Raw genomic sequence first — 25031 nt, forward strand, 5'->3', positions numbered from 1 at the left:
TGCCTCTCTCCTTCCTCCCAGTCTGCTCTTCCCCTTCTTGGCACCTTCCTTTTTCCTCTCCTCCCTGGCCTTTCCAGCTCCTCCTGTCTTCCCTGCACCACCTATGCTCAGAGGCACAGGAAGGGGCTGTCATGAGACCAGGCTGTGGGAGCAGCAGGCATTGGTTTATTCATGATGCCTGAAGTCTCCAAAATCAGGTCTGAATCTTTATTTTTAACCCAACTGATGGCTGAGCCAGCAGGTCAGGCCTGAGAGCCGCTTTCCCAAAGGGCAGAGGTGTAGACAAAGACGGCTTGTGAGTGCTCGGGCACTGGCCAGGGAGGGCCCTGCTCAGGGTGGGCAGGGGTGCTCCACATGGGAGCACCCTGGGCACACCCAGCAGAGAGCACTCCTTCCTATCCGCCTGATGGGATATGTCCCAGGAAGGTGCAGAAGTGCCAGGGGAAGACACGAAGGCTGTCAGTGGAAAGAGGCAGGTCCTGGGAGGAGGAGGCCCAGGGCTTCCCTATGGGCTGGTGGCTTTGGCTCGGGCCTTTTTTCAGGATCTTCCTGAGCAGCGTTCCCCATGGGATCCGCTGTGGAAGAAGGGAGGAAGCCACACATGAATTTAACCATGGTCACTGGGGCAAGACCTCACCTGGGGGCTTGGGTCAGACTGTCTTTCTGGTGGCTTGTCCTGGAGCTTTCTGCATCAAGGGGCTAGGACTCGGCACTGAGCCCTCACCAAGTTAAGGCACTACTACCTCAGCCGCCTTCACCATCCCTTTCCCAGCATCCGTCAACTGGCTTCAGGAAGCCATACCAACTCCCACGATCAAGGGCACAGACTCTGTGACCAAAGACGGTGTCCTCTTTACTTTGAGCCCCAATTTCCTCTTTTGCAAGTTGAAACTAATCTCTCAGGGGGCTTCCCATCACCTAGAGGACACGCTCCCAAGGAAGTTCTGAGCTGACGACTACTTGAGTCAGAGGAATCTGGTCTTACAAGTGTTGCAGGGGTTTGTTTTGAAAGAAATCACATGGGAGTTCATTCAAAAAGTGAAGAAACTCTGTAAAACGAAGAATCCACACTTTTCACCAGTTTAGGGTGACTCATGTAAGAGTGTGCCTAAAGGGGGAGTTTACTCGCCACCCAAGGAATGAACCGGCCCACAGGTGGCAGGCAAGGCCCCTCCCCATGCCCCATCCCTGTCCTGGGTGGCAGGGTGGGGAGACACTCACCGTTTCATGGGACATCCTGGGCAGCTGAGGCTCTTCCTCTGCTTCCTGAGAGGTGGATGTGCTGGAGCCAATCGTGGAGCTCACCGTGGCCTTGGACCAGGACTCACGGATGGTACCCAGCTTCTCATCTAAGATCTTGGGGTCCAGGATGGGCAGAACCTTGCTGTTGTTTGGTGTCAAGAAGTTTTCTGGCCTCTGGGAAGAGAAAGTGCAGAGAAATTGTTCTGTGCCTTTCTATCATCAGCGTGCCCATACCCCCAAGCCTCTCCTCCGCATGGCTTAGGAGGTCCAGCATGCCTGGCCTTCCTCCCCCCTGCCCCCCTTGCTCACTGCACCCTAACCACACTGTCCTTGCCTTTCTTCCAACAAGCCAAGCTCTTTCCTGCCTCAGGACCTTTGCAACTTCTGTTCTCTCTGTTCGGAGAGCCTCAGGGCGGTCCCCTTCTCATCATTCAGGTCTCAGCCCAGATGTGATCATCTCAGAGAGGCCCATACATCTAAAGTAATCCTTCCTCCAATATACTCTAGTCACATGATCCCATTTTATTGTGTTCACAGTAATTACCAGAAAATTCATTTTCAAAAAATGGATTTACCTGTTTACTGCCTGCCTCCCTCCTCCAATCCCCACACTAGAATATAAGTTACCTGTAAGCAGAGACCTTGTTTACCACTAGAGTCTGCCTCATTGTAGGTGCTCAAGACATGTTTGTTTAAAAAGTAAGTTATCTATGCCATCCATGACTCCCAAACTGGGTGCAGTAACAATGGGTGCGATCATCTCCAGTGCCTTTGGCACCCTTGGCTGTGTAGGCTTGCTTTCCATTCCATCTCCTTCATCACCTTCTCACCCATCAAACAGAGTCTCTTCCCTCTCTACCCTGATGGGCCTCTTTCTCCTTCCTTGTTCTTCTTCCTGTTCTCTTCTTCCACGCCTGACTTGACTGCTGCGCTCATCTCTGCTTGTTCAGAATTCAACCCTCCTTAAACACCAGCTACTCCAGGAAGCCTTGATGGCCTCCACCCACGCTTGCTTAAAGTTTTCCTGGTTTCTTCCGTTCTAGCAGCTGACTCTCTCTGCTCTCACACTGTCCTCCAACTGCAGGTTTATTTTGCCAGTTTTTCTGACAAAACGTCAGTTCCTCAGGCTTAGGGACATGTTGTATACTCCTTTTAGGGAGAGGTTTCTTGAAAGCTCTGTTGGAAATCCGTAGTTAGCCTCCAAAGGCTAAGTTCATCGTTCAAAGAATCATGCAGTCTCAAGTTTGTAGGAACCTCAAAGGTGACCTGCTTCCGCCCAGCATTGGCTGTTGGAATCCTGTCTTGGCCACACAGCAGACAAATACTCCGCTGTCTAGAGTGTTGTTCCAGAAGCAAATGGAACAAGGGGCACAGCGCCAACCAGGATAGATGCCTGAATGTCTGACCCTGAACAAACAGAGTGAGAATGAGTGCAGGTGGACCTCTCTTTAAGTGGCTGCTCTATACGAAAATCCACACATATGAACCAGATGAACCAGACCAAGACCTTCTGCTTTACCTCTAGGACCCTTTAAATAACTGCCCTTTAAAAATAAAATCTGGTGTGCAGAAATTCATTAACATCCATTACGTCTTTTCAGGCTTGCATCGACAGATTAAGGGACAGTCATACGAGTACAGAAGTATCCAGCCCAGTCTGGGCATCGTCCCCCCGCCCCCCACCAACAAATGGGTGCTAGGAGACAGCAGCCATGTAAGGACTCTTGGAGTGGGCAGAGTAAAGCATTGGGTGACCCTGAAGCTGACTCTGGCACTGACTGCACCCCACAACCAAGACTTCTGGGGCTGTTGTGTCCCTGGGCATTAGGCCTAGCTGTCTCTCTCACCTGCTCCTCTCAGTAACTTTGGTTCAGGGAGGGTAAAATTCATTCAGACCCCCCCCCTACTGAACATAACCTCTGTGCAGCATCTGAGTCAGATGGTTTGGGGTTTCCTGCTTTCTGTGTGTTTTAGATGGGAAACAGCACCCCAGCTGTCTCCTCCTCAGAGCAGCTGAGCGCCAGGTTGGCTGTAGCATGAAACCTGCAGAATGCACACTGGATGGACGAGTGGGTAGACGGATGCAGGAGAGAGGGGAGGAAAGAAAAACTGCAGGGCAAAGACCAATGTCCCATTGACTCGGTGGCCCCTGGGGCTGGGGTGAGATGCTGATTCAGGACCTATAATGACATTTCTCATTTCCAGGCAGAAAGCCAATCATGATGCCCTGGATTTCATAGACTGCCATCTAATCCAGTTAGGGGAGGAAGTAGATGTAATGAAATCAAGGGAGAGGTCTCAAGAGATGCCCCCATCAGTCTTGAAAGCAAAGACACTCTGCTGAGGGAGTCCCTTCCCCCACAGCCTGTCTCCCTGACATCCACCCTGTGTGGCCCCAGCATGAGCCAGGTCAGCTCAGTGACCCAGAGCTGACAGTGGACCCCTGATCAGAGCTGGGCACACACCAGGTTCTACTTTTACATGGATTTTGAAATTTATTAAGTATAATTCATTTAATTTCATCACAAAGATGTAAGAAAAATGAGACAGACCCCTTAGTCCAGACCAGCACTTTTACCCTATCAGTCTCAGGTGGGCAGGGGTGGTGTTCCAAGAAGGAGGGAAGGGAAGGAAAGGCGGAAGACCTGTGGACTTCAGTCTATTCTGCCCATCCCACCCCCTCCTGACCCCCAGCTGCTCTTCCTGTAGCCCCTGCCAGACTCAGTGGCTCTGCTTTGCTCTGCCCTCTCCATGATTGGCCCTGGCCTATATTTGCCTCCACAGCTGCTTCATGCCAGTACTTCCCCACCCCCCACCCCTGCAGGTCACCTGTCTGCATTTCCAATTCCTGCCCCAATCAGCTTTGCCTGGCCTGGGGGTTGGAGGTTAAGGCAGGTGAGTGACTTTTATAGAAAAATCCTTAAACTTTCACATAATACAGGCCCCTCATGGAAAGCCAGAGGCAATTTTTCTTGTCATGTGAGGTAAGGGGCCCCAGGAGGACCACAGTGCCTCATATGTGCTTAAATTCTCCCAAACAGTTCCCTTTCTCTAGGGTCAACGTTGCCTGTCTAGACTCCTAAGCTTCAGTCTGCCCACCTTTTCAGGAAGGATTGTGCCCTTCCCTCCTTGCTCCTCATGGGAGGGGGAGCTTGTTGAAACTACAGGGTGGAACCAGGCTTCAGGTAGGGGTGGGTCAGGGTGGAGGATGGGAAAGGAGTAATGCTAAAATTCAGGTCCAGCCTTGCCTTGCTCTCCAAAACCCCCTCCCCACTTTCCTCCAGGTTGGGGTGGAGGCTTCTGGTGGAGCCTGCTTATTTGCTTTTCTATTTGGCAGGCTCAGCCCTGCTTGCAGAGGCAGCTTGGGGCTGACAAGTGGCCCCTGGCTCTGTGGCTCCGTGGCTGCAGCACGTCCTGCTTCATTAGCGCTGTAATTGGAGACCTACTTTGAAAGCTCAAAGAGATGCACGGCAGTGCACTGACTCAGACTCGGCTCCCAGCCCACCACTCGTGCTTCCGCAGCTGCCCCACACTACGTGAATGCATGATGCATCCTTCTCTGCCCTCGCTGTTGCCTGCAGAGGAGGGTCTGTTGAGACAGACCAGGCCAATAGCAAAACAGGCTTGAGGCTTCTTGGGTCACCTGGTTCCCCCTCCTTCCCGAACATCTTCTGCCTCCCTTCTACCCACTCCATCCCCTAGATCCCTGATCATGCAAAATGCAACAGTTCCAGCCTGCCCTGGCAATTACAGACTAGCCTGGTTGCAGCTGCTGTCCTCGGTGCTGAAAGTGCCCGCCTTGTGGACTGCCAGCCGCTCGCCCCTCCCAGAGCCTTCTTGCTGGAGCACACAGGCTCTTAATTCAATTAGCTGGCCCTGAACCCTCCCCAGGGAGCCTGGAGCGGAAACTGACAAATTCTGTTTAACAAAGACATTTGTCCCCCGCCCCGCTGGCTTTGGGCTCTGCCCGCCTGTATCCTGCTCATTAGGTATCTAACAAAGTGCGTCCCAAGAAATCTGCTTCCAATCGCTAGTAATTCAGGAGGCCTGATGCAATTTTCTCCCTGATAAGGGTGTCTCGCCCGCTGGCAAGCGCTGTAATGAGCCCTGTGCAGTGGATCTCCGATCAGTCGCTGCTTTGTCATTTCCTGTGGCTGCAACATTGTAGGTTCTTATCTCTTCAGCTGAAGGCGAGGCTCAGACAAGGGGCCCCTCCAAGAGGACTTGCTGCCTCCCCTGCATATTGCAAGCCTCATTTATGAAATCCCACGTGGTCTTGCAGCTGCAGTGAGGTTTGAAGCTCTGAGTCTGTCTGCTAGCCAAGAAGGGCCCAGGTGTTAATCCTCACTGGGGCCACGATTCATTCTCCAGAAAATGGTGTCAGAGGGTTAATCTAAAAGCAAGTTGTGAGGTCAAAGGAAGGGAGCCAGTGACAAAGAATTTTTAAAATTCTGGCAGAGATTTTAGTATTAAACAGAGCCCTGCCTATGGCTCAGTGGCTAGGCTATGGGCTCACTCTTGTTAGCCTGAAACTTGGTCTTTCTGCACTAATCCTTCCCTGTGGGTTCCCCTATTCACATCTAGAGAGACCTTTCCAAGGTATAGGTCAGATCACACCCTACTGCTGCTCAAAGACCTTCCTTAGCTTCTCACTACTCTATGACAAAGTCTAAACCCTGTGTCCAGGCATCCAGGCCCTCCACAATCTATGCCCCATCTAACCCTTTAGTCTCACTGCCCACAACAGCCTCCTCATGTCTCGCGCGCTCCAGACACTGTCATGTCTCTGTGGCTTTGCATCTGTGGTTCCCTCTGCCAGAAGCACCCTTGCCTTGCAGATTTCCAAGCAGAGTGTAAACCATCCTTCTCTATGACTCTTCTGACTTTTGTATGCTCACTGCACCCACGTCAACTAGAACTCTTGGCAGGATAGGTGGTGATGGTCTGTTGGGGTGCTTTACTACTTGGCACAGGTTAGGGATCTAATGAGTGGTTGATGCATTTGTGCTTGAATGACCTTGGCTGGACCAAGAGTGCACATGATTTGGCAGACAGGAGGTCTAGGCTGTGGTAGTCTGGCTTTGAGATGGGGAAGAACCCAAGAGCAGCCCCCACTGTCTGAGAAGTCTGGTCTGGAAGCTGCTGCCCTGTCTCACTTCCTCTCCCCCCCAACTTTCTTCAACCCACTAGCTATGCATTGGGCTCATGCAGAGAGCAGAGCAGGCCAGGGGAAGGCCCGAACGCCCAGCTCCTTAGTCATCCTTGCATCCGGACTCAATCCACTCCATCCATGACCAGGAGTCACAGGCTCACATCACATCACAGGACCACCCCGTGGTGGTCGGTGAGGCATTTGGGATGCACCTGCAGTATAATTCTGGGTCCAGCTCTGCTCACACTGGCAGCACTCCGTCTGTGGCCTGGGAGCTCATAGGCCAAGAAACAGGTCTTCATGTTCCCTACCTCCGCCACAGCCTCCAGCTCAGGGCTCTGGCCTCTGGAGAGATGATTGTCTGTCTCTTCTCCATTTCTTCATTCCCTGGAAAATTGCTGTGAGACTAAATGTGGTGCTGGTGATGTTTATCTTCAGCACTTGACAAGGCCTCCTGACGTCCTTATGGATGTGAATCTGGTGGAGCAGCTGTCGTGAGGGGCGGGTGCCGAGTGATGGATTAGCAGGGCTCTGTCGATCCCCTCCCCCAGGAGCCCTGTCCTCATCCCTGACGAGTTCAGCATGTCTGTCAGCAACGTGGGCGAACAATAGTAAGTGCTGCCTTTGCTGAGTGTCTGCAAGGCTGTGCTGGGCACTGACACACGCCCCCTCATTCAATTTCCACTACATTCCTGGCTGCTGGGGATCACAACCATCTCCTATGGATGAGAAAAGTAAACCTCAGGGTGGCTAAGATCAAGTGGAAGATCCAGAATTCAAACCCAGATCTAAGGATGCACACTTTTTAGTGCAAACTGCAGCACTCACAGCGGCATGACCACATCCACAGATGACCCAGAGCTTGAGGCGGGGGTGGAGGTGGGGCTGTGAATGTGACACATGATGAAATCATGGCCCAGAATGATCTCAAGCCCAGACAATAGGCTGAGATGAAGATGGTGAAATATCACAGGGAAGATAAGCCCTGCTTAAGTTCAAAATAGAGCAGCAGTGAAAAAAAAAAACAAAACAAAATAGAGCAGCAGAGATTCACGGTGAAGACGAGCTGTCACACATGCTGCCTGACAGCGGCTCACATGCCAGGCTGGACTCCCAGGCTCTAAATGGAACCTCACAGCCTTGGTTAGTAATAAAATACAGCCAATGATAGACTTTGGCTGCATCAAAAGGGAGAATATGTTTGGAGAATGGGGTGACAGTCCTGCTCCACCCACCAGTGCTAATCTATCTTCACTGTTTTGGGGAACACTTCAAGAGGAGACAACCAGGAGGATGAGAAGCCGAAACCCAGGGCAACAAAGAGCACACAGAGGAAGGAGAGTTGGTCAGGCTGGAGATGACGTAGTGAGTTTGTAAACAACAACAGGGCTGGCACGGGCATGGGAGCTGACTTTTCTGGAGCCAGCCTCAGGAAGGAGAAGGCAGGACTAGGGGAGGAAACTAGAGACAGGCAAGAGGAAGGGCTTTACAAGTAAGCTGTACAGAGGCTACAGAGGGCTTTCTGAGAGGTAATGAGCCACCTGTCATGAGAGGTGAGCAAGTAGAGTCTGTAAAATCTTGTGTATTGGACGGAGTGTCAAATTCCCTCCCTGAGGTAGGCAGTATCAGAGGGAGTTGCATGATAGCCAAGAGACTACAGAGGGAGCAATATTTGTCCCCAAGGCATGCAACACTACTGGGAAGGGTTCAGGCACTGTGACTCAGGCATTGTGAAAAGCAGGCAGGAGCCTCTTATCGTGGGATGGTGAGCCCTGTCCCAATACTGAGCATCTGTGAGCCAAGGGCCAGGCTGGTCCTGGAAGAGCACAGGTTACCACTTCTTAACCACCTGTGCCCAACTTCCTCTGGTTGTACGGGAAGATCTCTGAATTGGTCCTAGAATCTTAGCAGGTGGGGAAAGGAGTACCTGTGAGCTAGGGAGGGAGAGGCCTGTTCCTCTGCCTCCTGCCATGTGGCCTGGGAGAATGAAGGTAGGGAGGGGAGAGGGCTTAGGGTGGGCTTGGGAGCCTGGGGTAGGGTAGGGAAGACAGGTAGGGATGTTGTGAGGTTGAAGGAGAGGAGAGGGTCTTTTTCTCTGGATTCATCATTGTCCATACAGTAGTGTTTCCAGAGCCGGAGTCTTGGGGGTAGAACAGAACCCCTGGGAAGGTAGGAGCAGCGAGGAAGATGCTGGGCTTCCCTGGATGCGGGCCTTCTGGGCAGTTGGGTTTGGTGAGGAAATGGAGGCTAGCATGTGTTGAGGCTTCTCTGAGGACCAGCCCAGGGTTGTCATGTGTGGCTTTCCAAAAAATCCATAAAAATTCATCAAAAGCCAGCATGATCATCTGCCTGTCCCCTACTCTGCATTCCACATTTGCTGAACAGCCACTTGTACCCACTCTGGGCTGGTCTCCAGAGAAAGCTTTGTAAGTGGTTTGAATAAAAACACCAGGGCAGCCCTCTGTCATCAAAGACCCACCCACCTTCCCTGTGAGGGAAACAGGGAGGGGGAAGGTCAGATGGGACTGTGGGAGCTGCCTCTTCCTTCAGTGGAGAGTAGCAGGTGTCACCTCCATTCCTTCAATGCCCCCTCCCGGTGCCAAATCCAAGAGAGCAGTGGGTTTTCAACCCTCTGGCATCTCCCAGGGCTGTGAATTAAGGAGGGGTGGCCACCCATCTGAGAGGCCCTACCTCTTCCTGGTGACCTGGAGCCCTGCCTGGGCAAGACTCTGGATCCCAAATTCCAGCCCCAAGAGGGGACCTTTTGCCAAACACCCAGATGGCAACATGGACTTGTCTCACCTCATGGAGAAGTACATCTCCAGACAAGGAGGTGGCAGCTGACACAGTGAGCACCTACTGTGTGTGTGCCAGGGTTCAGTCCACACAGTCAGCCTGGGAAACCTGGTCAGCTGGGAGCCTCACTTCAAAGAGGCTGTCTGCAAGCTGGAGGGCACCCAGGATGCTGTGGGATCTTGAAACCTGTTCATTAAAAGAGATAGACTGCTTAGCCTGGAGAAGCACTGACTCCCAGGGGACCAGATCGCACTCTTCAAAGAGAAGAGGACAAGATCAGAGAGGGGATGGAGGAGACCAAAGGTTTATTCGTAATGTGGAGTACCGCAGGCTCATGGACTCTCAGAGCCCAGTGGACCTCCAAGGTGAACCCCCACTGAACAAGCACTAAAGGGAAGTTTTCTAAGTATATGCAGGCGTCCATGCTTTTCTAGCTTTTGTGTATCTGTGTGTAGTTATACATCTACTCTACACAACAACTCCAACTTAAGGCAGATCACTCTAAGCACCATGTGTCCACAGAGAAGTCCCTTCAGAGGGAAAAAACTTAACCCATCACCAGCAGAACCTGCTTTAAGCACATCCCAAACCGGAGACCATTCCCTCTTGCCATTCACTGAGACCGCAGGCTTGGCCGGCTTCGTTGGCTAGTCTGCCTGCGGCACTGGATGGCTTGGGAGGAGGCTCGCTGGGGTTGCACCACAGCCCCAGAGGGCAGAGCCAGGAGCCTGGGGCAGCGGGAGGGCCCCTGAAGGCAGGGTGGGCTCAATGTGGGGTGAGGGTTTCTCTCAGCTGTAGCCACTGAGCCATGGGATGGGCTGCTTCTGGAGGTAGTGAGCCCCCTGATGGCAGGGCAAAAGGAGGGGCCGGGATGACCACCCGTGGTGAATGTCAAGGAGATTCCTATCCAGGGTGGGCTGTTGAGAGACACCTCTGTGGTCTCTGCCTATATGGAAATTCCACAGTATTCTTGCTCCTAGAGCTCTGAGAATGGGTGACGTGGAAGCAGTGGGTGTGGGGAGACTGTGCTCACCAAAATGTCAGCTAACCAGGGTGGTCTGTGCCCAAGCCTCCAAGACACGGCAGCTCTCAGGAAAGAGGCTGTGTCCTCAAGTGGTTGGTACCCAAATAGGACACGCATATTCGTTTGTCCTGAAGCACTGCCTCTCCGCAGCACAGCTGACCATGCACAAGGAGTTGCCCCTAAGATGGAGTTGTTAGCCAGGTGGATGAGGGCCCCCGAGAGGCATTATCATAAGCCCCCCTGCAGATAGAGTGTCCTCAGGACTCTCCAGGCTTCAGGAGGCAGCTCATGGAGCTCTGAGCAGTGTTTGATTCAAACAGTGGAAGACTCAGCGGTTCTTGTCCCAGGTCTGCCATGCCTTCCCACAGGCTGTAATACAGAGATGAAGGCCAGGTACTTTCCACCAGAAATTGGTGGACAACACCTTAGGTGGAACAATGAGATGGAAGGAACCCGGTCTCTTTGTTGCAGCAGCTTGACTGGTAACCCTACTCAGATGGCACATCAAATCCGGAGAGCCTGTCGGAGCCGTCCCCATCACAGCACCCCGCCTGGGTTTCATCAGGCCTTGTATCATGCGCTGTTATTTGCTCATGAATTGATGTGCTCATTGTCCGGTCCACACTCCCTGCTCTCTGAGAATGCAAGCTTTATGAAGACAGGGCCTTTTCTCCTCTTCGTCAGCGTAAGATCCCTAAACCCCAGCGAAGACCTGCAGTTGCTCGGAGAACAGTGGTGGTATTACAGCGACGGCAACGGCGAGGAAAGGGGCCAGGGACACGCCCTTTAGACTTAGCCGCAGCGTCATCTGACCTGCTCATCAACACTCTCCCACCGTCCCTTAGGGAGGAGGATGCCAAAGGGGCTCAGACACTGGCAGCGAGCCCCGTCTGCACCAAAGGAGGGTGAATTCAAGGCAGATGGGCTCCACGGCTGCCGGCCCCTCCCTCTGCTCACTGCAATCTGCAAGGGCAGCCGAATTCTAGTCCTCATCAAATACATGTGGATAAAAGAATGAAAGAACATGTGCCATGGCTGCAAGAACCTTATACCAAGTCCATCCACATTAGCTCTTCATACTCAGACCCCCAAACTGGACTTCAAGATTCTAGAATCAAAGCGAGTCAGTTATTGGCCAATTCTCAAATAGTTTCACCAAGAAACAGTTTAACCACAAAAAGATTTTGCTTCCGTGAGTGCCAGCGGGAGTGTGAAAACGTCTGTGTGTCAGTTTGCACGCGTGTGTGAGCATGTATTTATGCGTTAAATGTGTGCACTCTTGCAGACGGGGTTGAGCGTGTGTGTGTGGATGTCGGTGCGTATGTGCTTGTCCATGTGTGGGTACACGCGATCATGTGAGAGTGTGGACGTGAAGAACTAATTGTGTGTATGAATCCTTGGCTGCAGAATTTGAATTTCCTCTAGTACTGTTTTCCTGGCACATACCCAATCTTGATCCCCTTTCTTTTCCTTTCTTCTTGGAAATCCATTACTGAAAGGTTTTTTTAACCGCCTCCAGGGGGAGGGGACTGGGGGAAGGGGAAGCTAAAATCACAAGGCCCAGATCAAAACACTCAGCAGCTAAATGAATTCGGCAGCATTTTCCCGCATGACTTGGAGGGATAATTTAGTGAGGCCGCCAGCTGGAAGGAAAGGGATTAATTCTGCACTTAGCACAGCTCCAGTGAATAATTCATCATTGAGACCTTTGTGGCCAGCCCCTGGGCAACTGGGGAAGTGTCCTGCCCACCTGCCTGTTGCCTGCCTGGGTCCCTCAGCGCCCTGACCAGTGACACTTGACGCTTTCAGTTCTGAGGACACATGTGCCCCAGTGAAGGGGCAGGGGGAGGTGAGGAAGTGGCCACTGGCAGACTCTAGACCCTGAGAAGATTTGTGGAGGGTTGGGCTCCAATCTGGAACATCTGGGACATTTTTCTCCAAGGACCCTGCTTTCCCTTTCTTGGGGTCTTTTGTTGCTTCTGTGTCCTCCTCTCTCAGTAACTCCTCCATCCTGTGCCTGGTTTGGTGGTGGCGGGGTGGGAGGTGTCGATGTCAGGTTATACCTAGCAAACTCTCATCAAGAATCAGACAACTCCCTAGAGGGCAATGCAGAACATTCCACACCAGGGGGTGCTAATGGAAGGTTTTAAGTATTCATCAGAGGCCTTGTGGGGAGACACTTGTGGGCTGGTACCTTCCCAGATAGACCCTCTCAGACCCTCCGTCAAGGAACTCCCTGTGTTCTTCATGGGTAAGGTCACAAGGCCAAGGGCAAGTATTAACCCCAGAGCTGGTGGCTATTTTTCCTGGCATGAGAAGCTAGCAGGAGTGGGCTGATCCAGACATCAGCCCCTGCGAGCATTTCCAGAGTTCACGGTCCTAAAGCACCCAAATCCCAGATTTATGCCTGTCTCAGCACCACAGAGAAAAAAGTCAGGTGCACTAGAGCCAAATGAGCCGGGTGCACGCCAGACGCAGAGCCCAGGTACAGCTGCTAAAGGAAGACATACCCCCTTCAGGCAGGGCTCAGCCCCTGGGGCCTTTCTACGTGGGTCAACTCAGCTGTGGAGGGGAGGATTCCAAAAATGAGCTTCTAAGATTCCACACCCTAATTCCTGAAACCTATGAATATGATGAGCTATCACTCTTGTGATGATGTTACCTGGCACAGCTGACCTTAAGATGGGGACATTATCAGAGTGGGCCTGACCTAATCACAAGAGCCACTTCAAAAGCAGAGAGTTTTCTCTGGCTGCTGACAGAGGAGGAAGTCAGAGAGCTTTGAAGTGTGAGGGGGATGTGACTTGCCTTCTGGCTTAAAGATGGAGGAGGCATTGTGAGAAGGAACGTGGGCGCCCTTCAGGAGCTGAGAGGCCCTCCGGCTGACAGCCAGCAAGGAAACAGGAACCTCAGTCCTGCAACTGCAGGGGACTGGATTCTGATGACAACCTAAGTAGCCCGGAAGCACACCCTTCCCCAGGGCCTCCAGGTAGGAACAGGAACCTGCCCGTGTCCTGGCTTCAGCCTTGCTGTGTTGGGTTGCCTGCCTACAGAAGTGTGAGCTCATAAATCGGGGCAGTTTTAAGCCACTAAGTTTGTGGTGGTCTGTTATGCAGCAACAGAAGCCGAGATGCTAGTTCACCCCTGGAGAACCTTGACCCCAGCGAGCCAGGCTTGGTCTGGGTTGAGGTAGAGGCAATTCCCAGGGCCGAGTGGCCCTCTGCTCTTCCCGGTCGCAGCTTCCCCTCTGGTTTTCTGGAGCCTTAAATCACCCTCAGACATTTCCATCCAAAACAGCACCCCCTCCTTCCAAAAGCCCCTGGCCTGGGCCCCTGAACAAGGCCAACAATTGTGAAAGAGTTTGGAACCCACTGAGGGGCTACAAGAGCTGGCACACGGCTGCCAGGCCCTGACCCTCCCCTGACCTTCCCCTGACCCGTGGCCTTACCTCGGAGGAAAGCAGCTGGAAGGAGAGGTCTACCGTGGGGGCCTCACCGTTTATGGTTTTCAGCTTGGTGTGCTGGGGAGGAGAAGGGGGCAGTCAGCCACACTGGCCAAGGCAGCTTCTGCCTCTGCTGTGCCCACGGTTTCAGATTCCCCTTCCTGGGGAATCTGAAACCGTGCCTGCTAGAGGTGCCGGCTAGAGGCTGTGCCTGCGGAGGGGGAGGGAGGCGGTAGCTGGTCTCCTGCCTCTGCTCGCCCTCACTGCTTCTGTACTACCCTTCCCACCCCCACTGGAGACCTGGCTGGCTCCTCCAGACCTGCCTCCGAGCAGACGGGGGAAACTCCAATTTGTTGAGGTCTGTTATGTCAGCATGGACAGATGTGTTTTAGGGAAAAAGGTGGCATAGAAATAGACAATGCTGATAATAATGTATTAATTCTTACTGAGAACTGATTCTGCTCTAAGTGCTTTTTAGGTATTCCCCCCACCAATCTCATAGCAGCCCTATGAGAAAAGTACTATTGCTATGAACCCATTTTATAGACAGGGAAACTAAGGCACTGAGACCAAGTAATTTTTAGGGATCTTACACTGACGAAGAAGAGAAAAAGGCCCTGTCTTCATAAAGCTTGCATTCTTAGAGAGTAGGGAGTGTGGACCAGACAATGAGCACATCAAAGTGGCAGAAACAGACAGTCTGATTCTAGACTCTCTTGCTATACAGAGAGACCGTGTACAGCATGTTGTCTGTTCCCATTTTAGAGATGGGTGCTCTAAGGTTCAGCGAGGTTAAGTATCTTGCCCCAGGTTCTACTGTGAGGACTAGGGCAAGTCAGGACTTGGACCCAGGTCTGGCTGGTTACACGTCTGGACTCTTGCTGCTATCCTACAGGGCCCCCTTTGCTCCTCCCCCAGTTGCTTGGGGGCAATTTCATCACAAGCCCAGGGGCAAGACTGATGTTTCGTGTTAGGGGTACTCCTCACACCTGACAGTGGTCAGATGCCCTGGTGGGGGCCCTGGTGGAAGCTGCTGGAGAAGCCAGATTCTCCTCTGTTGGTGAAGCAGGTTGGAGACAGGTGGAACCAGGAGGACCTGCCATGGGCCTTGTCTGGGGGTATGGGGGACTCACGGTGATGGGGAGCTTCTCCACGCGCAGCCCATTCAGGCCTTTCCCTGTGAGGATCTTGCGGTACAGACGGCTCTTTAGTGGCAACACGGAGATGCCCAGGGGCTTGTTGAGGGTCCATGGCTCACTGCCTTTCACTGTAGGGGGAGGACCAGCTGGGGCTCCCACCAAAGCCTCCAGCCCAGGCTTCTTGGATCCCAGCATCTGAAGCCCCACCGGGGCCTATCCTTTGGTACCTGACATCTAATTCTCCCATCCCTCACCTCCCACCTGTTTCCTGCCTCTTGGCGTTTCCTTCCACAAATCTCCTCCTCCTCCTCTGCTCTTCAGGGCTTCCTGAGTTCAAGCCTAACTTTAAACAGATTCTGTGTCTCTGGGTATTTATATAGATCTCCCTCGTCTCTGCCCTTCGGGGGCTTCACTCTTATGGTATGGAATTAAGACTGTGGATCAGCTGGCCTCCGAATCCTGGTTCCCCCCAAGACTGTGAGCTCTGAGCTCACCCCCTCCCTCCTCACTGATAGGTTCATGGGGAGGGGGCGGTGGTGCAATAAAATGCATGGGTCTCGTGTGGGAATACGGCCCGCGCGTCCTGACCAGTGCCTTAGTGTTGCCATTTGGACAAGAAAGCCTGCCAGGCCCTCCCCAACCTGTCTACATGCACAGGGAGGCTGCCTTGGAACCAGGACCCCTTCACCCATCCCCACAGGAGGCAGAGGGAGGATGGTCTTAACACCCTTTCATACACACGTCCTGGTACGTGGCTGCCCTGGCGGGGCAACAGGGGTCACTTACTTGTAGACGAGGAATAGTACTCCAGCACCAGGGCTGTGTCCTCTGAGAAGCTGGTGGCTCCGTCTCGGCCTTGGAAGAGGAAGGACTGATTCCACAGGGGCAGCTCTGGGGGCCCCCCAGGCTCGGACAGCTGAGGGAGGAAGGTGGGAACAGGTGGTGAGGCCACAGCTTCTCCCAAACGAAGGGATGTCAGATATTTGGTTGTGTGCATGTCGATCTATGTCACAGATGTTTGTCCCAATTACAAAAGCAGCACACGTTTAATGAATAAATTTTGGAAAAATACAGAAAAGTAGAAAGATGAAAAAAAAAGACCCACCTAAATTCCTAAACTGAAGACAACCGTTCCTAAGACTGTGTGTTTCTTTCCAGTTTTTCCCTTACACCTATTTTGTATATAACTGTCATCCTAACGTCCTGCTTTTTCCATTTACCATTAAAACCTAAGCATATCCAGAGCCCTAAGTAACATAATTCCCCAGTTTTAGTAGCTGCAGGATGTTCTGTCATGTCCAAGTGCCCTGGTTTCTCCCCTCCCATTTGCTTCTATGATAACATTGCACTGAATGTTCCTTGACACGTATCTTTGTATCTCAAATTATTTCTTTGATACAAGTACCCAAAATGGAACTGCTGAGTTAAAGGATGTGCATATTTTAAGGCACCTGATTCATCATTGGTAAACTGTTTTCTTCAAGAGCTGCACCAGTGTTTACATCCATGGCTGGTGGTGACACAGATACCAAATTAGACATGACCTCTACCCTTGTCACCAGCCCCTCTCCCCTCTGAAACCCTCACAGAGGCCACGGCAGGTCTCCCATAGGGCATCTGGCGGACTTGATGGTCTGCTAAGCCAGCAGCTGGGGCACACATGCAGGTAATACTTAAACAATGAAACAAGACAGCGTTAACTATAGCCCCCACACAAGGGGCTGTACGAGACATCCCAGACTTTCCCACGGGTGATCAGAAAGTCATCTTGAAGGAAACAGGACCAGAGGAAGCCTCTGAGGGAAGATCTGGCAGGCTGAAGGGAGGGAGGATGTTACTCTGGGTGGGAAAACAGCCTAACTAAACATGTGGAGGTGGCATGGAGCCTGGCATGTGTGGACACCTGGAATGAGGAGGGACCCCAGGGGAAGGAGGCCCAGCGTCTGTGAAGCTGGAAGGTGGCAAGTGAGGGATGGGACACAGGGGCGTCAGCCTGTCACACCCAGCAGGCAGCCCTGCACAGCCCCAACACAGGGAGGGGTAAAGGTCACTGGCGCAGACTCTCCAAGTGGTTGCTTGCCTCTGCCCCCAGCCAGGGGCTGTCAGCAGCAGTAGCAGCCGCTCCCACCTCCTGCTCCCCTGCGGGAATCAGTCATCACTCGAAAAGGTCAGCACAAATGCACCGCCGGCTCCAGAAGTTATTGATGCAGGAGCGCAAAGTATCAGTGTGGGTCCACTCCCCCAGCCGTGGGGCCCTGACGCCTGTCACACTAATGTGTCTGCTCCTGGTCTCCCAGGCCCAGTCTGAGGCTCAGCTGTGTCTGCCTCTGCCCCTGGGGAGAAGAACTGCAGTCACTTTGGGGCCTGGGGCCAGGGGCCCTGAACACAGGGACAGGGACTGGAATGATGAGAGTGTTCCTGAGAGCAGGCACTGGTGGCAGCTCAGGGACAGCCATTTGGCCACCAGGCCAGGCCAGAGAAGCTGCTCTGGGTTCTGTGGTGCCTGGGAGTGGCCTTTCAGGATTTATCCCCAAGCCATGCCCATCCCACAGCCACCTCACTCTCCTGAGTCCCTAAGGGGCATTCGCATGGCCTAGATCATCTGCCAAACACCAGGGCGGAGCTGTGACAGCCCCCTCTGCCCCACCCCTTGCTCCCACCCAGGAAAAGGGGTGTTTAATGGAAGCTAGCTGTCCTCTCTAGGGCCTATTAATGTGTCTAAATGGAGCCTATAAAGCAAGAAGTGGTGTCTGCCTGCTGAGGAAGGACAGCTCCTTCCCTGAATGGCTTCCCAGATGAGTCCCCCAGGAAAGGTCCCTTCAGACCTAGAATTGGAGAAGGAGGGTCACCCTCTCTCATGTGTGGGTGGGGTGAGGCCAGAAATCAAGGTTAAGCCACCTTCAGAGTCTGATGCCAGGAACCTGGTGAAGGTGCCAGTGGCATGTGGGGGTTGGGGTGGGGAGGGGCACGGTGAGTGGGGAAGCCATTCCCCACAGATGCTAATGGGAGAGCCCTGGCAGGCTGTAGAATTAAGGAATGTGATTAACCTTCAGCTGTGATCTTCAGCAAAGCCATTAACCCCCAGCCACTGAGGTAGACCTGCCTTCCCTGGGGACAGGGCCTTCATTAAAGGGGCCTCTGGTCCCTCCTCTCATTCCCCGGGGGCCCACCACACCCACACCCACGGCTGCAGCTGCCTGCTCTGCCCGGACACAGTGGTGGCCATCCTGGGAAGAGTAGCTGCAGGGCCAGATGATGCTGGGTGGCTAGAACACCTTGGCTCTGGGCCCAGGTCTGCCTCTTCTTTGCTGTGTGACCTTCAGCAAGTCCCTTTCTCTCTCTGGAACCTGGTTTTGTCATTGCCCAGTGAGAAAACATCTTAGGCTCCATTCTTTGAAAGGCTGATGTGAGGGTTGAAGAAGACAGTGGCTATTTTGCTGCGAAGGTAAAAGTTCAATTAAACTGAGCTGAACAAATACTGACTGGGGGCTTCTCCATGCTAGTGGCCTTGGGGTGCAGCAGGGCACATGGGGAGAGCCCTCTGGAGGGCATTGTCTCCCACGGGGATAGGACATACAGACACCCTATGCTGGGTCCCACAGGCTGGGCCAGGTCAAGCCCAGCGGCCCAGCTGTCCCTTAAGTCATCAGAGCTCAGGTTTCGCCATCATCACCTGGCTCCAAGAGGAGTTAAACAGATACAAAGGGCCATCTACCCTCAACCACTCCCCTCCCTTCCTCCTGGCCAGGAATCTGCTTTGGTCCAGGTGACTGTTCTCTACACCTGTTTGCACTTGCTACTGGCAGGGTGATATGCCACATCCCTTTTCAGTGATTGGCTGAGAGAGTGGATGTGACCCAGCTCCAGCCAATAAGATGGAGGGGGCGGTCTGCTGAGGGGCCCCTGGAGGGAGAGTTTCCAGTTCTTCATAAAAATCAGTTGTGGGAAGGGGAGGTTCTTTTTCCCTCTGGTCTTGGTCATGTCTGGACGGAGTGCAGGGAACATTTTGTCCCCATGAGCTGTTAGCCAGCTGAAGATAGCAATCCAGGGGTGCTGGAAAGATCCTGAGTCCTTGAGGATGCTGCTGAGCCCATGAATCAACCAATTCTGGCAGCATCCTACATGGGGTCCACTTGTGATGAGCAACAATAAATAGCCTTAAGTTTAAGTGGATGTGAGTTGGGGTTTATTGCTTGTAGCCAAATGTAACAAGAGCATGGAGAGGCTGGCCTCAGAGGGGACAACGGCACTGGGGGAGGGGCAGCTCTGAAAGGGTCTGAATCCATGTAGCTTCCACTCTGGGCTTGGATGTTTTGCACAGGTTATCCCAGTAAGTTCTCCTAACAGCCTGATAAGGTAGGAGTCAGGAATTGGAGAAATTAAGATACTTGCCAAAGGTCATACAGCCAATAAGTCACAGAAGAGGGGTCAGATCCAGGTCTGTCAGGCACTCAAATCCTTGCCCATGGTGTTTTGGCATGGTGGGCAATTGGTGGGACATCACAGTACCCCAAGATGTCAGAGAGGCAAGTCCTAGAAATTGCCTAAGTCCAACGCCCATCCCCTCAACTGAGATGAGGGGACTGATGCTCAGAGAGGGGACAGGGCGGGGGTCTGTGTGAGCTGCAGACTGCTGCCCCTTCCAGGTAGGGCCCTGCTTACTCCTGCCATCCCCCCACTGTGCCACAGAAGCCTGCCCGTGTCCTGTCGCTGCTGGCACCTGGGTACATCTGGCCCAGTACTCAACCTGGCCCGATTCTCAGGGTGCTGGGTGACCTTCAACAAGTGTCCTGCCATCCTGGGACCTCTAGCCTTGAGTCCCGCACATGCAGTAGGCACTGGGGGCACCTCCCCTACCCAGACTAGTTAGGCAGCAAAGGCAGCCAGAGAGGCCCCCGGGTAGGGAGGGAACTCACTCATTAAATCAGCCAGCATCTCCTTCCCCTCGGGACAGCCTGCTGATTGGTTCATAATTTTCCAGGCAAATGCAGGGCCATGTGTGAGATGGCTCTGGGGAAATCAGGCCGAGGATTGGTTTGGGTTTGAAGCCTCTGTCCCCAGAGTCCCCCTTTGTCCCACCCCTCTTCACCACCATCACTCTTGTTCGTGTCTAGGCCTTCTTCAAACGTCTTTGCCTTTAATTGAAGGCTGGGGCTCTGAAGGGGTACCTCATTCTATATTTGCCATGCCAGACATGAACACTGGCTGGCAGACAACAGAAGGAACTTCCCAGGCACTCCTGTCTTCTTCAAGACCCCTAGGAATGTTGGGACCATACTGTGGGGCAAGCTCCCATTGAAGTGTAGACTATGGGGAGAGATCAGTGAGGCCATTTCCCTGGACCCAGCCACGCTCTGCATACCCCTCCCCAACATAACTCAACCCACACCGTCCTCCCCAACCCTGACGTGTCTCACGCCCCGTGCACCCCATCTCCATGCCTGTGCTCTTGTTCTCAATTGCCCTGCACCAACCCTCCCCTATTGAAAACTCAAGGGTCCTATGTCTGGACGGCTGCCCTAATCATCCAGGCTTCCCATCCCTGTCACCTCTGATTAAAAAAAATTATTTTATTGTAGTAAAATATACATAAATTTTTTTATCATTTTAGCCATTTTTAAGTGTATAATTTATTGGCATTAAGTACATACACAATGTTGTGTAGCCATCACTACCATCTATTTCCAGAACTTTTCATTATCCCAAACAGAAACTCTGTACCCATTAAATAATACTAACTCCCCATTCTCTCCTCACCTCCAGTCCCTGGCAACCACCATTCTACTTTCTGTCTCTATGAATCTGCCTACTCTACGTACCACATGTTAAGTGGAATCATACAATATTTTTCCTTTTGTGCCTTCTCTCCTCTGATTTTCACGACTCTGACCATCCCTCTGGTTTATTATTCATTATACATTATCTTGTGTTGATAGTTAACCTTTTCTGTGTGTGACTCCTGTTTTCACCAGACCGAGAGCTCCCTGAGGGTAGCTTCTTTCTCCACAGCACAGACAGGGCTTGGCCCCGGGTACAGGGTGGGATTCAGCCCACTCTTTCTCAATAGTCAGGTGAACAGCTGATTGGCTGGCTGGCTGAGTGAGTGAGTGAATGAACAGTGGGTGAGTTACTAGAGGTATGAGCCAGTGAGAGGGCGAAGGAGGGAAGCGCATACCTGAGGGAACCCATTCTGGCTGACCTGAGGAACATCGAAGTTCATCACAGACGGGCTAGGGAAGGCGAGTGGGGTGATGGGCAGCCCCAGGGAGGCCGGGTCCTGCTTTACCCAGTTGACTCTGAGGAGGCAAGGAGACAGGGGTCAGCACAGGGTTGCAATGGGGGCCCAGCACTGCTGGCTTTGTGCCCAAGCCTGGCGGCCAAGGGCTCCCGCGTGGGCTCTGGATTGATGTGAGAGAGGAAGGTTGCAGTGGCTCACTTAGTCAGGTCTGGACACCTGGACAGGTGGAGGACCCTGGTCCTTCGTTGAGAAAACTCATCTTGGTTGGGAGATGGGCTGCAGCTCCCAGGTTCCCTTCCCCATGACTCACTGTGGCCTTGGCCACACCTGAGTGCCTCAGCTGTCCTTTTTCTTTAGATTTTTTTTTTTTATGTTGAGGGGAAGTAATTAGGTTTATTTATTTATTTCTTAATGGAGGTACTGGGGATTGAACCCAGGACCTTGTACATGCTAAGCATGTGCTTTACCACTGAGCTATACCCTCCCAAGCTGTCATAGTTTTAAAATGGGCTTTGCATCCCTGCTTCATCTTTGGAGAACTTAACACAATGATCCGCTCCCATGGTGGGAATCCTGGCTTAGGCTTGGGGAGCATGGAGGCTGCAGAGGCAGGATTCAGGGTGTGGGGTGGGTGTGTGTGTGCATGCAGGCATGAGCTCAAAGGAGGGCTGGGGGTGTGTCTGCCATCTTCATTTCCCCAACCAGCTAGGAGGGGTTACAGGTCATCAGAATTCAACAGGTGGTACAGATGAGCTAGGGAGCCCTCTCAGGCCATCAGAGACAGTGGAAGTGACAGAGGCAGACAGCTGACCACCAGGAGATGGTACTGTCAACAGAGGGCACATGTTCACTGCAGAACTCCCTGCGTTGGGTGGCATACAGCCTACATCCTCTCCTGAGGACTGTGAATCCACCAAACCCCAAATGAGGTCAGGGAGGAAGGGGATGAGCTGGGGCCGGGGCCAGGGAGACCTCCGGGAGGAGCTGGGGCCGGGGCCAGGGAGACCTCCGGGAGGGTGAGGGAGCAGACTCCCAGGCAGAGCTAAAGGTCATGAAGTTCTGAGGTGATCCTAAGGCTGCCTCCTTTAGGGACAAACATCAGATGGTGCCTTGGTCCTGAACTAGAGTGGGAGGGGGTCCTGTGCATGCAGCAGTCATGAGATGGGGAAGCAGGTTTAGAAAGGCTGAGGACCCCCTCTCCTCTACATGCTGGCCAGCCCCACTTCAATCTACTCTTGGGAAGGGTCTGAGCTGCCCCTTTCCAGAGCTATGGCAGCTTCCTGGGACCTCAGTCCTAGTAGGGAAGTCTGAAGTGCCTTGTAGGGAGGGAAGGTTTCTATCCCTGCTTCCCTATCCTCCACCCCCACCTGCTACCCACACCCGCCTGAGCTCCACTCACTGAAACTCCTTGTAGTTGGGAACCACTCGGGCAATGACCACCAAGGGGCCATGGTTGTTGACCAGGGGCTCGTTGACACCCCGGAGAAAGACCTGGGGAAGAGAGGAAGCAGGTGAGGCCAGGTGGCCTTGGGTCTTCTCAGGGACACGGCCAACCCCCACCATCTTTTTCCCCAACATGAGATCATCCCTGCATCCACACTTCTGCACCTGCTCCCGCCTGCTTTTGCCTCACTTGGTTCTTGAACAGAAGCTCAGGGCTGCCCTCCTTGGGGCCCTGGGCCAGAAATTGGACTGGCAGCAGGAGAAGACATTGATTCTGTCCCCACATACCTTCCCTGCCATCCCATCAACTCCTGACCTGGCTCCTGGTCCTCACATCTGTCCACCAATGGACTTAGTCTCCTCTCAGCCCTCACCCTGGCCCCATCCACCCCAGCAGTGACTCCTATGGTTCCTTTTACTTCTCTGACCCTTACCGGCCTCTGCTTCTACGCTTGCCCCAAGTCCATTCCCTTCCCAGGTAATCTGATACACAGTGGCAAAAGCTGCCTTCTCAAAAATGAATTGGGTATTGTCACTCCCCTGCCCACCCCGACTGGTCTTGGAATGTATTCCATAATTCTTACCATGATAGCCAAAGCCTGCGTGTGTTGGCCTGCCTGCCCCCAGTCCACATCTCCCGGCACACTTCCCACCCCATCCCGCCCCTAAGGGTCCCAGTCCCAGCACCTCCAGAGCTGTGTGGTTGTGGCCAATGTAGCGGGGGATGAAGCTGCCCTTCCGAATGACTGTTGCGTAGAGCTGGGTCTTGCCAGTGGCTTCATCAGCTTTCTCAGACTCTGTGGGCTGGGGCAGGGTCGAGGAAGAAGACACACAAGGAGGAGAGTGACTATGGGGCAGACCCCAGCCATAAATCCAGCCCTTTGCAGACAATCATTTGGCATTGCTCCGTTGGGGCTCTGAGCTGATAATTAAAGCTCATGGTCCCTGCGAGCCCTTCCAAGGAGATCAATATAATAAATCTTCCCTTTTCCATTTGAATATTTCATCACCCTCACAAGGACCACTGCCTGTCTGTTCTCTTTATAAAGATGTGATAACAAGGTCTGGGTTGTAAGTGGACAGAGAGCCAGGAGGTCTGGCTGATGCTCCCAGAATTATAGCTGAAGTGCTGGGTCTCCCAGGTGAGTCACTAAGCTCTCTGGGCCTTCACTTCCCTGCCTGCCACTGGTGCCTCATCCTGAGGCCCTGGGCTTGGGGCTTTTCTTAGAGCCTAGGGAAGGTAAAGATCCCTGAGGCCACTGTTGAGGAGTTACTTGGAAAGAAAGTCAGTGCCAGGGCCTGGGAGAGGGAGGGAGGAGGGGAACTCTTCTGAAATGAGCACCTTCTATGTGCCAGGCATCTTGCTAGGTGCTTTATGCCTATCATTGCACTTGACCCTCCAAATGGCCATGCTAGGAGGGATGTTGTCTCAATATTGCTGATGAGGAATGGAGGCCTGGGGGATTAAGTGGCTTCCTCTGGATACACAGTTAGCAAGCAGCAGACCTGGGTTAGGAACCCACACAAACTAACTTCACATTGTTCTTTACTCTAAACAACCAGAGGGGTCTGGAATGCACATAGAAGGAGGGAAAAGGGATGGAATGCCCAGGGTTGCTCTGAGGGAACAGCTGGGGACATCAAAGTGGTCCCCACCCACTTGCCCCTACTTGTCCCAGGTCCCCATGGGCCCGGAGCCCAGGGCTCTGACTCACTTTCACCAGCTCAAAATGGTAGGGGTGGAAGACACGCAAGTATTTGATGGGGATTTGGTAGGACAACAGCTCCTCTTTCTTATTATTGTCTACCACTTTGAGGATCACATCTAGAGAGAGAGAAAATGAACACTGGGTCAAGACAGGCCTTAGCTGACCACTGTCCCTCCAGTCCCACCAGTGAGGTTAGACAGTGAGAGGTGAGAGACATTGCTGAGAGCAAGGGAGCAGGACTCACATTGAAGAATCAACATGCATGCACATGTGTGGAACACATACATGCACACAACTTCACAAGCACTGTCTGAGCCCCTGCATAGGACAAGGCTCCATGCTAGGTGCTGTTAGGACACAAAGATGCAAGAAAAACACAGAACTGAGCCCAGCCCCCTTAGCAACAAACACACACACAGACACAGAGACACACACATAAGCAGGAACAGTACCCTTTCTCGTGGCCACAGACCCTCTCACTACCTCCTCAGGCAGGAAGGGGAGGGCTTACCTGCCATACGTTGTAGGGGGGAAACTGAGGCTCAGTAAGGAAAAGTGATCTGCTCAAGAAATCTTTCTATGCAAACATCAATAAAAGTCAACTCCAAGTAATTAAAAACTAGTCTGAACACTAAGAATAATGCATCACTTAGGAAACTCCTTCCAGAGAGACTACATTTTGTCATAAAATACATGAATTCTGGGATATACTCTGAGGATAACACCAATGACCTGAAAATAATCATGGTGGTCCTACTTTATGAGCAGCTACTGTGTACCAGGCATGGGGAAGGGCTCTCTGGAGCCATTATTCCAGCAAATCCCCACCAAAGCCCAGGTAGGAAT

General features: G+C 52.8%; 1 protein-coding gene across 12 annotated transcripts in view; it reads right to left on the bottom strand.

The window, feature by feature from the left end:
• Positions 1–25031, bottom strand: part of CCDC33 (coiled-coil domain containing 33) — a 91924-nt gene that overhangs the window by 43749 nt on the left and 23144 nt on the right. For all 12 annotated transcript variants that reach the window (XM_072951018.1, XM_072951017.1, XM_072951014.1 and 9 more), the window contains exons 4-11: positions 24192–24301; positions 23164–23280; positions 22433–22524; positions 20971–21091; positions 15582–15711; positions 14790–14923; positions 13663–13734; positions 1222–1416 (exon numbers count right to left, since the gene is read on the bottom strand). In XM_072951018.1, the coding sequence (XP_072807119.1) occupies positions 1222–1416; positions 13663–13734; positions 14790–14923; positions 15582–15711; positions 20971–21091; positions 22433–22524; positions 23164–23280; positions 24192–24301 (971 nt within the window). The remainder of the gene's footprint in view (positions 1–1221; positions 1417–13662; positions 13735–14789; positions 14924–15581; positions 15712–20970; positions 21092–22432; positions 22525–23163; positions 23281–24191; positions 24302–25031) is intronic.

Source organism: Vicugna pacos, chromosome 27 (assembly GCF_048564905.1).
Source record: "Vicugna pacos chromosome 27, VicPac4, whole genome shotgun sequence".
Classification (NCBI taxonomy): domain Eukaryota; kingdom Metazoa; phylum Chordata; class Mammalia; order Artiodactyla; family Camelidae; genus Vicugna; species Vicugna pacos.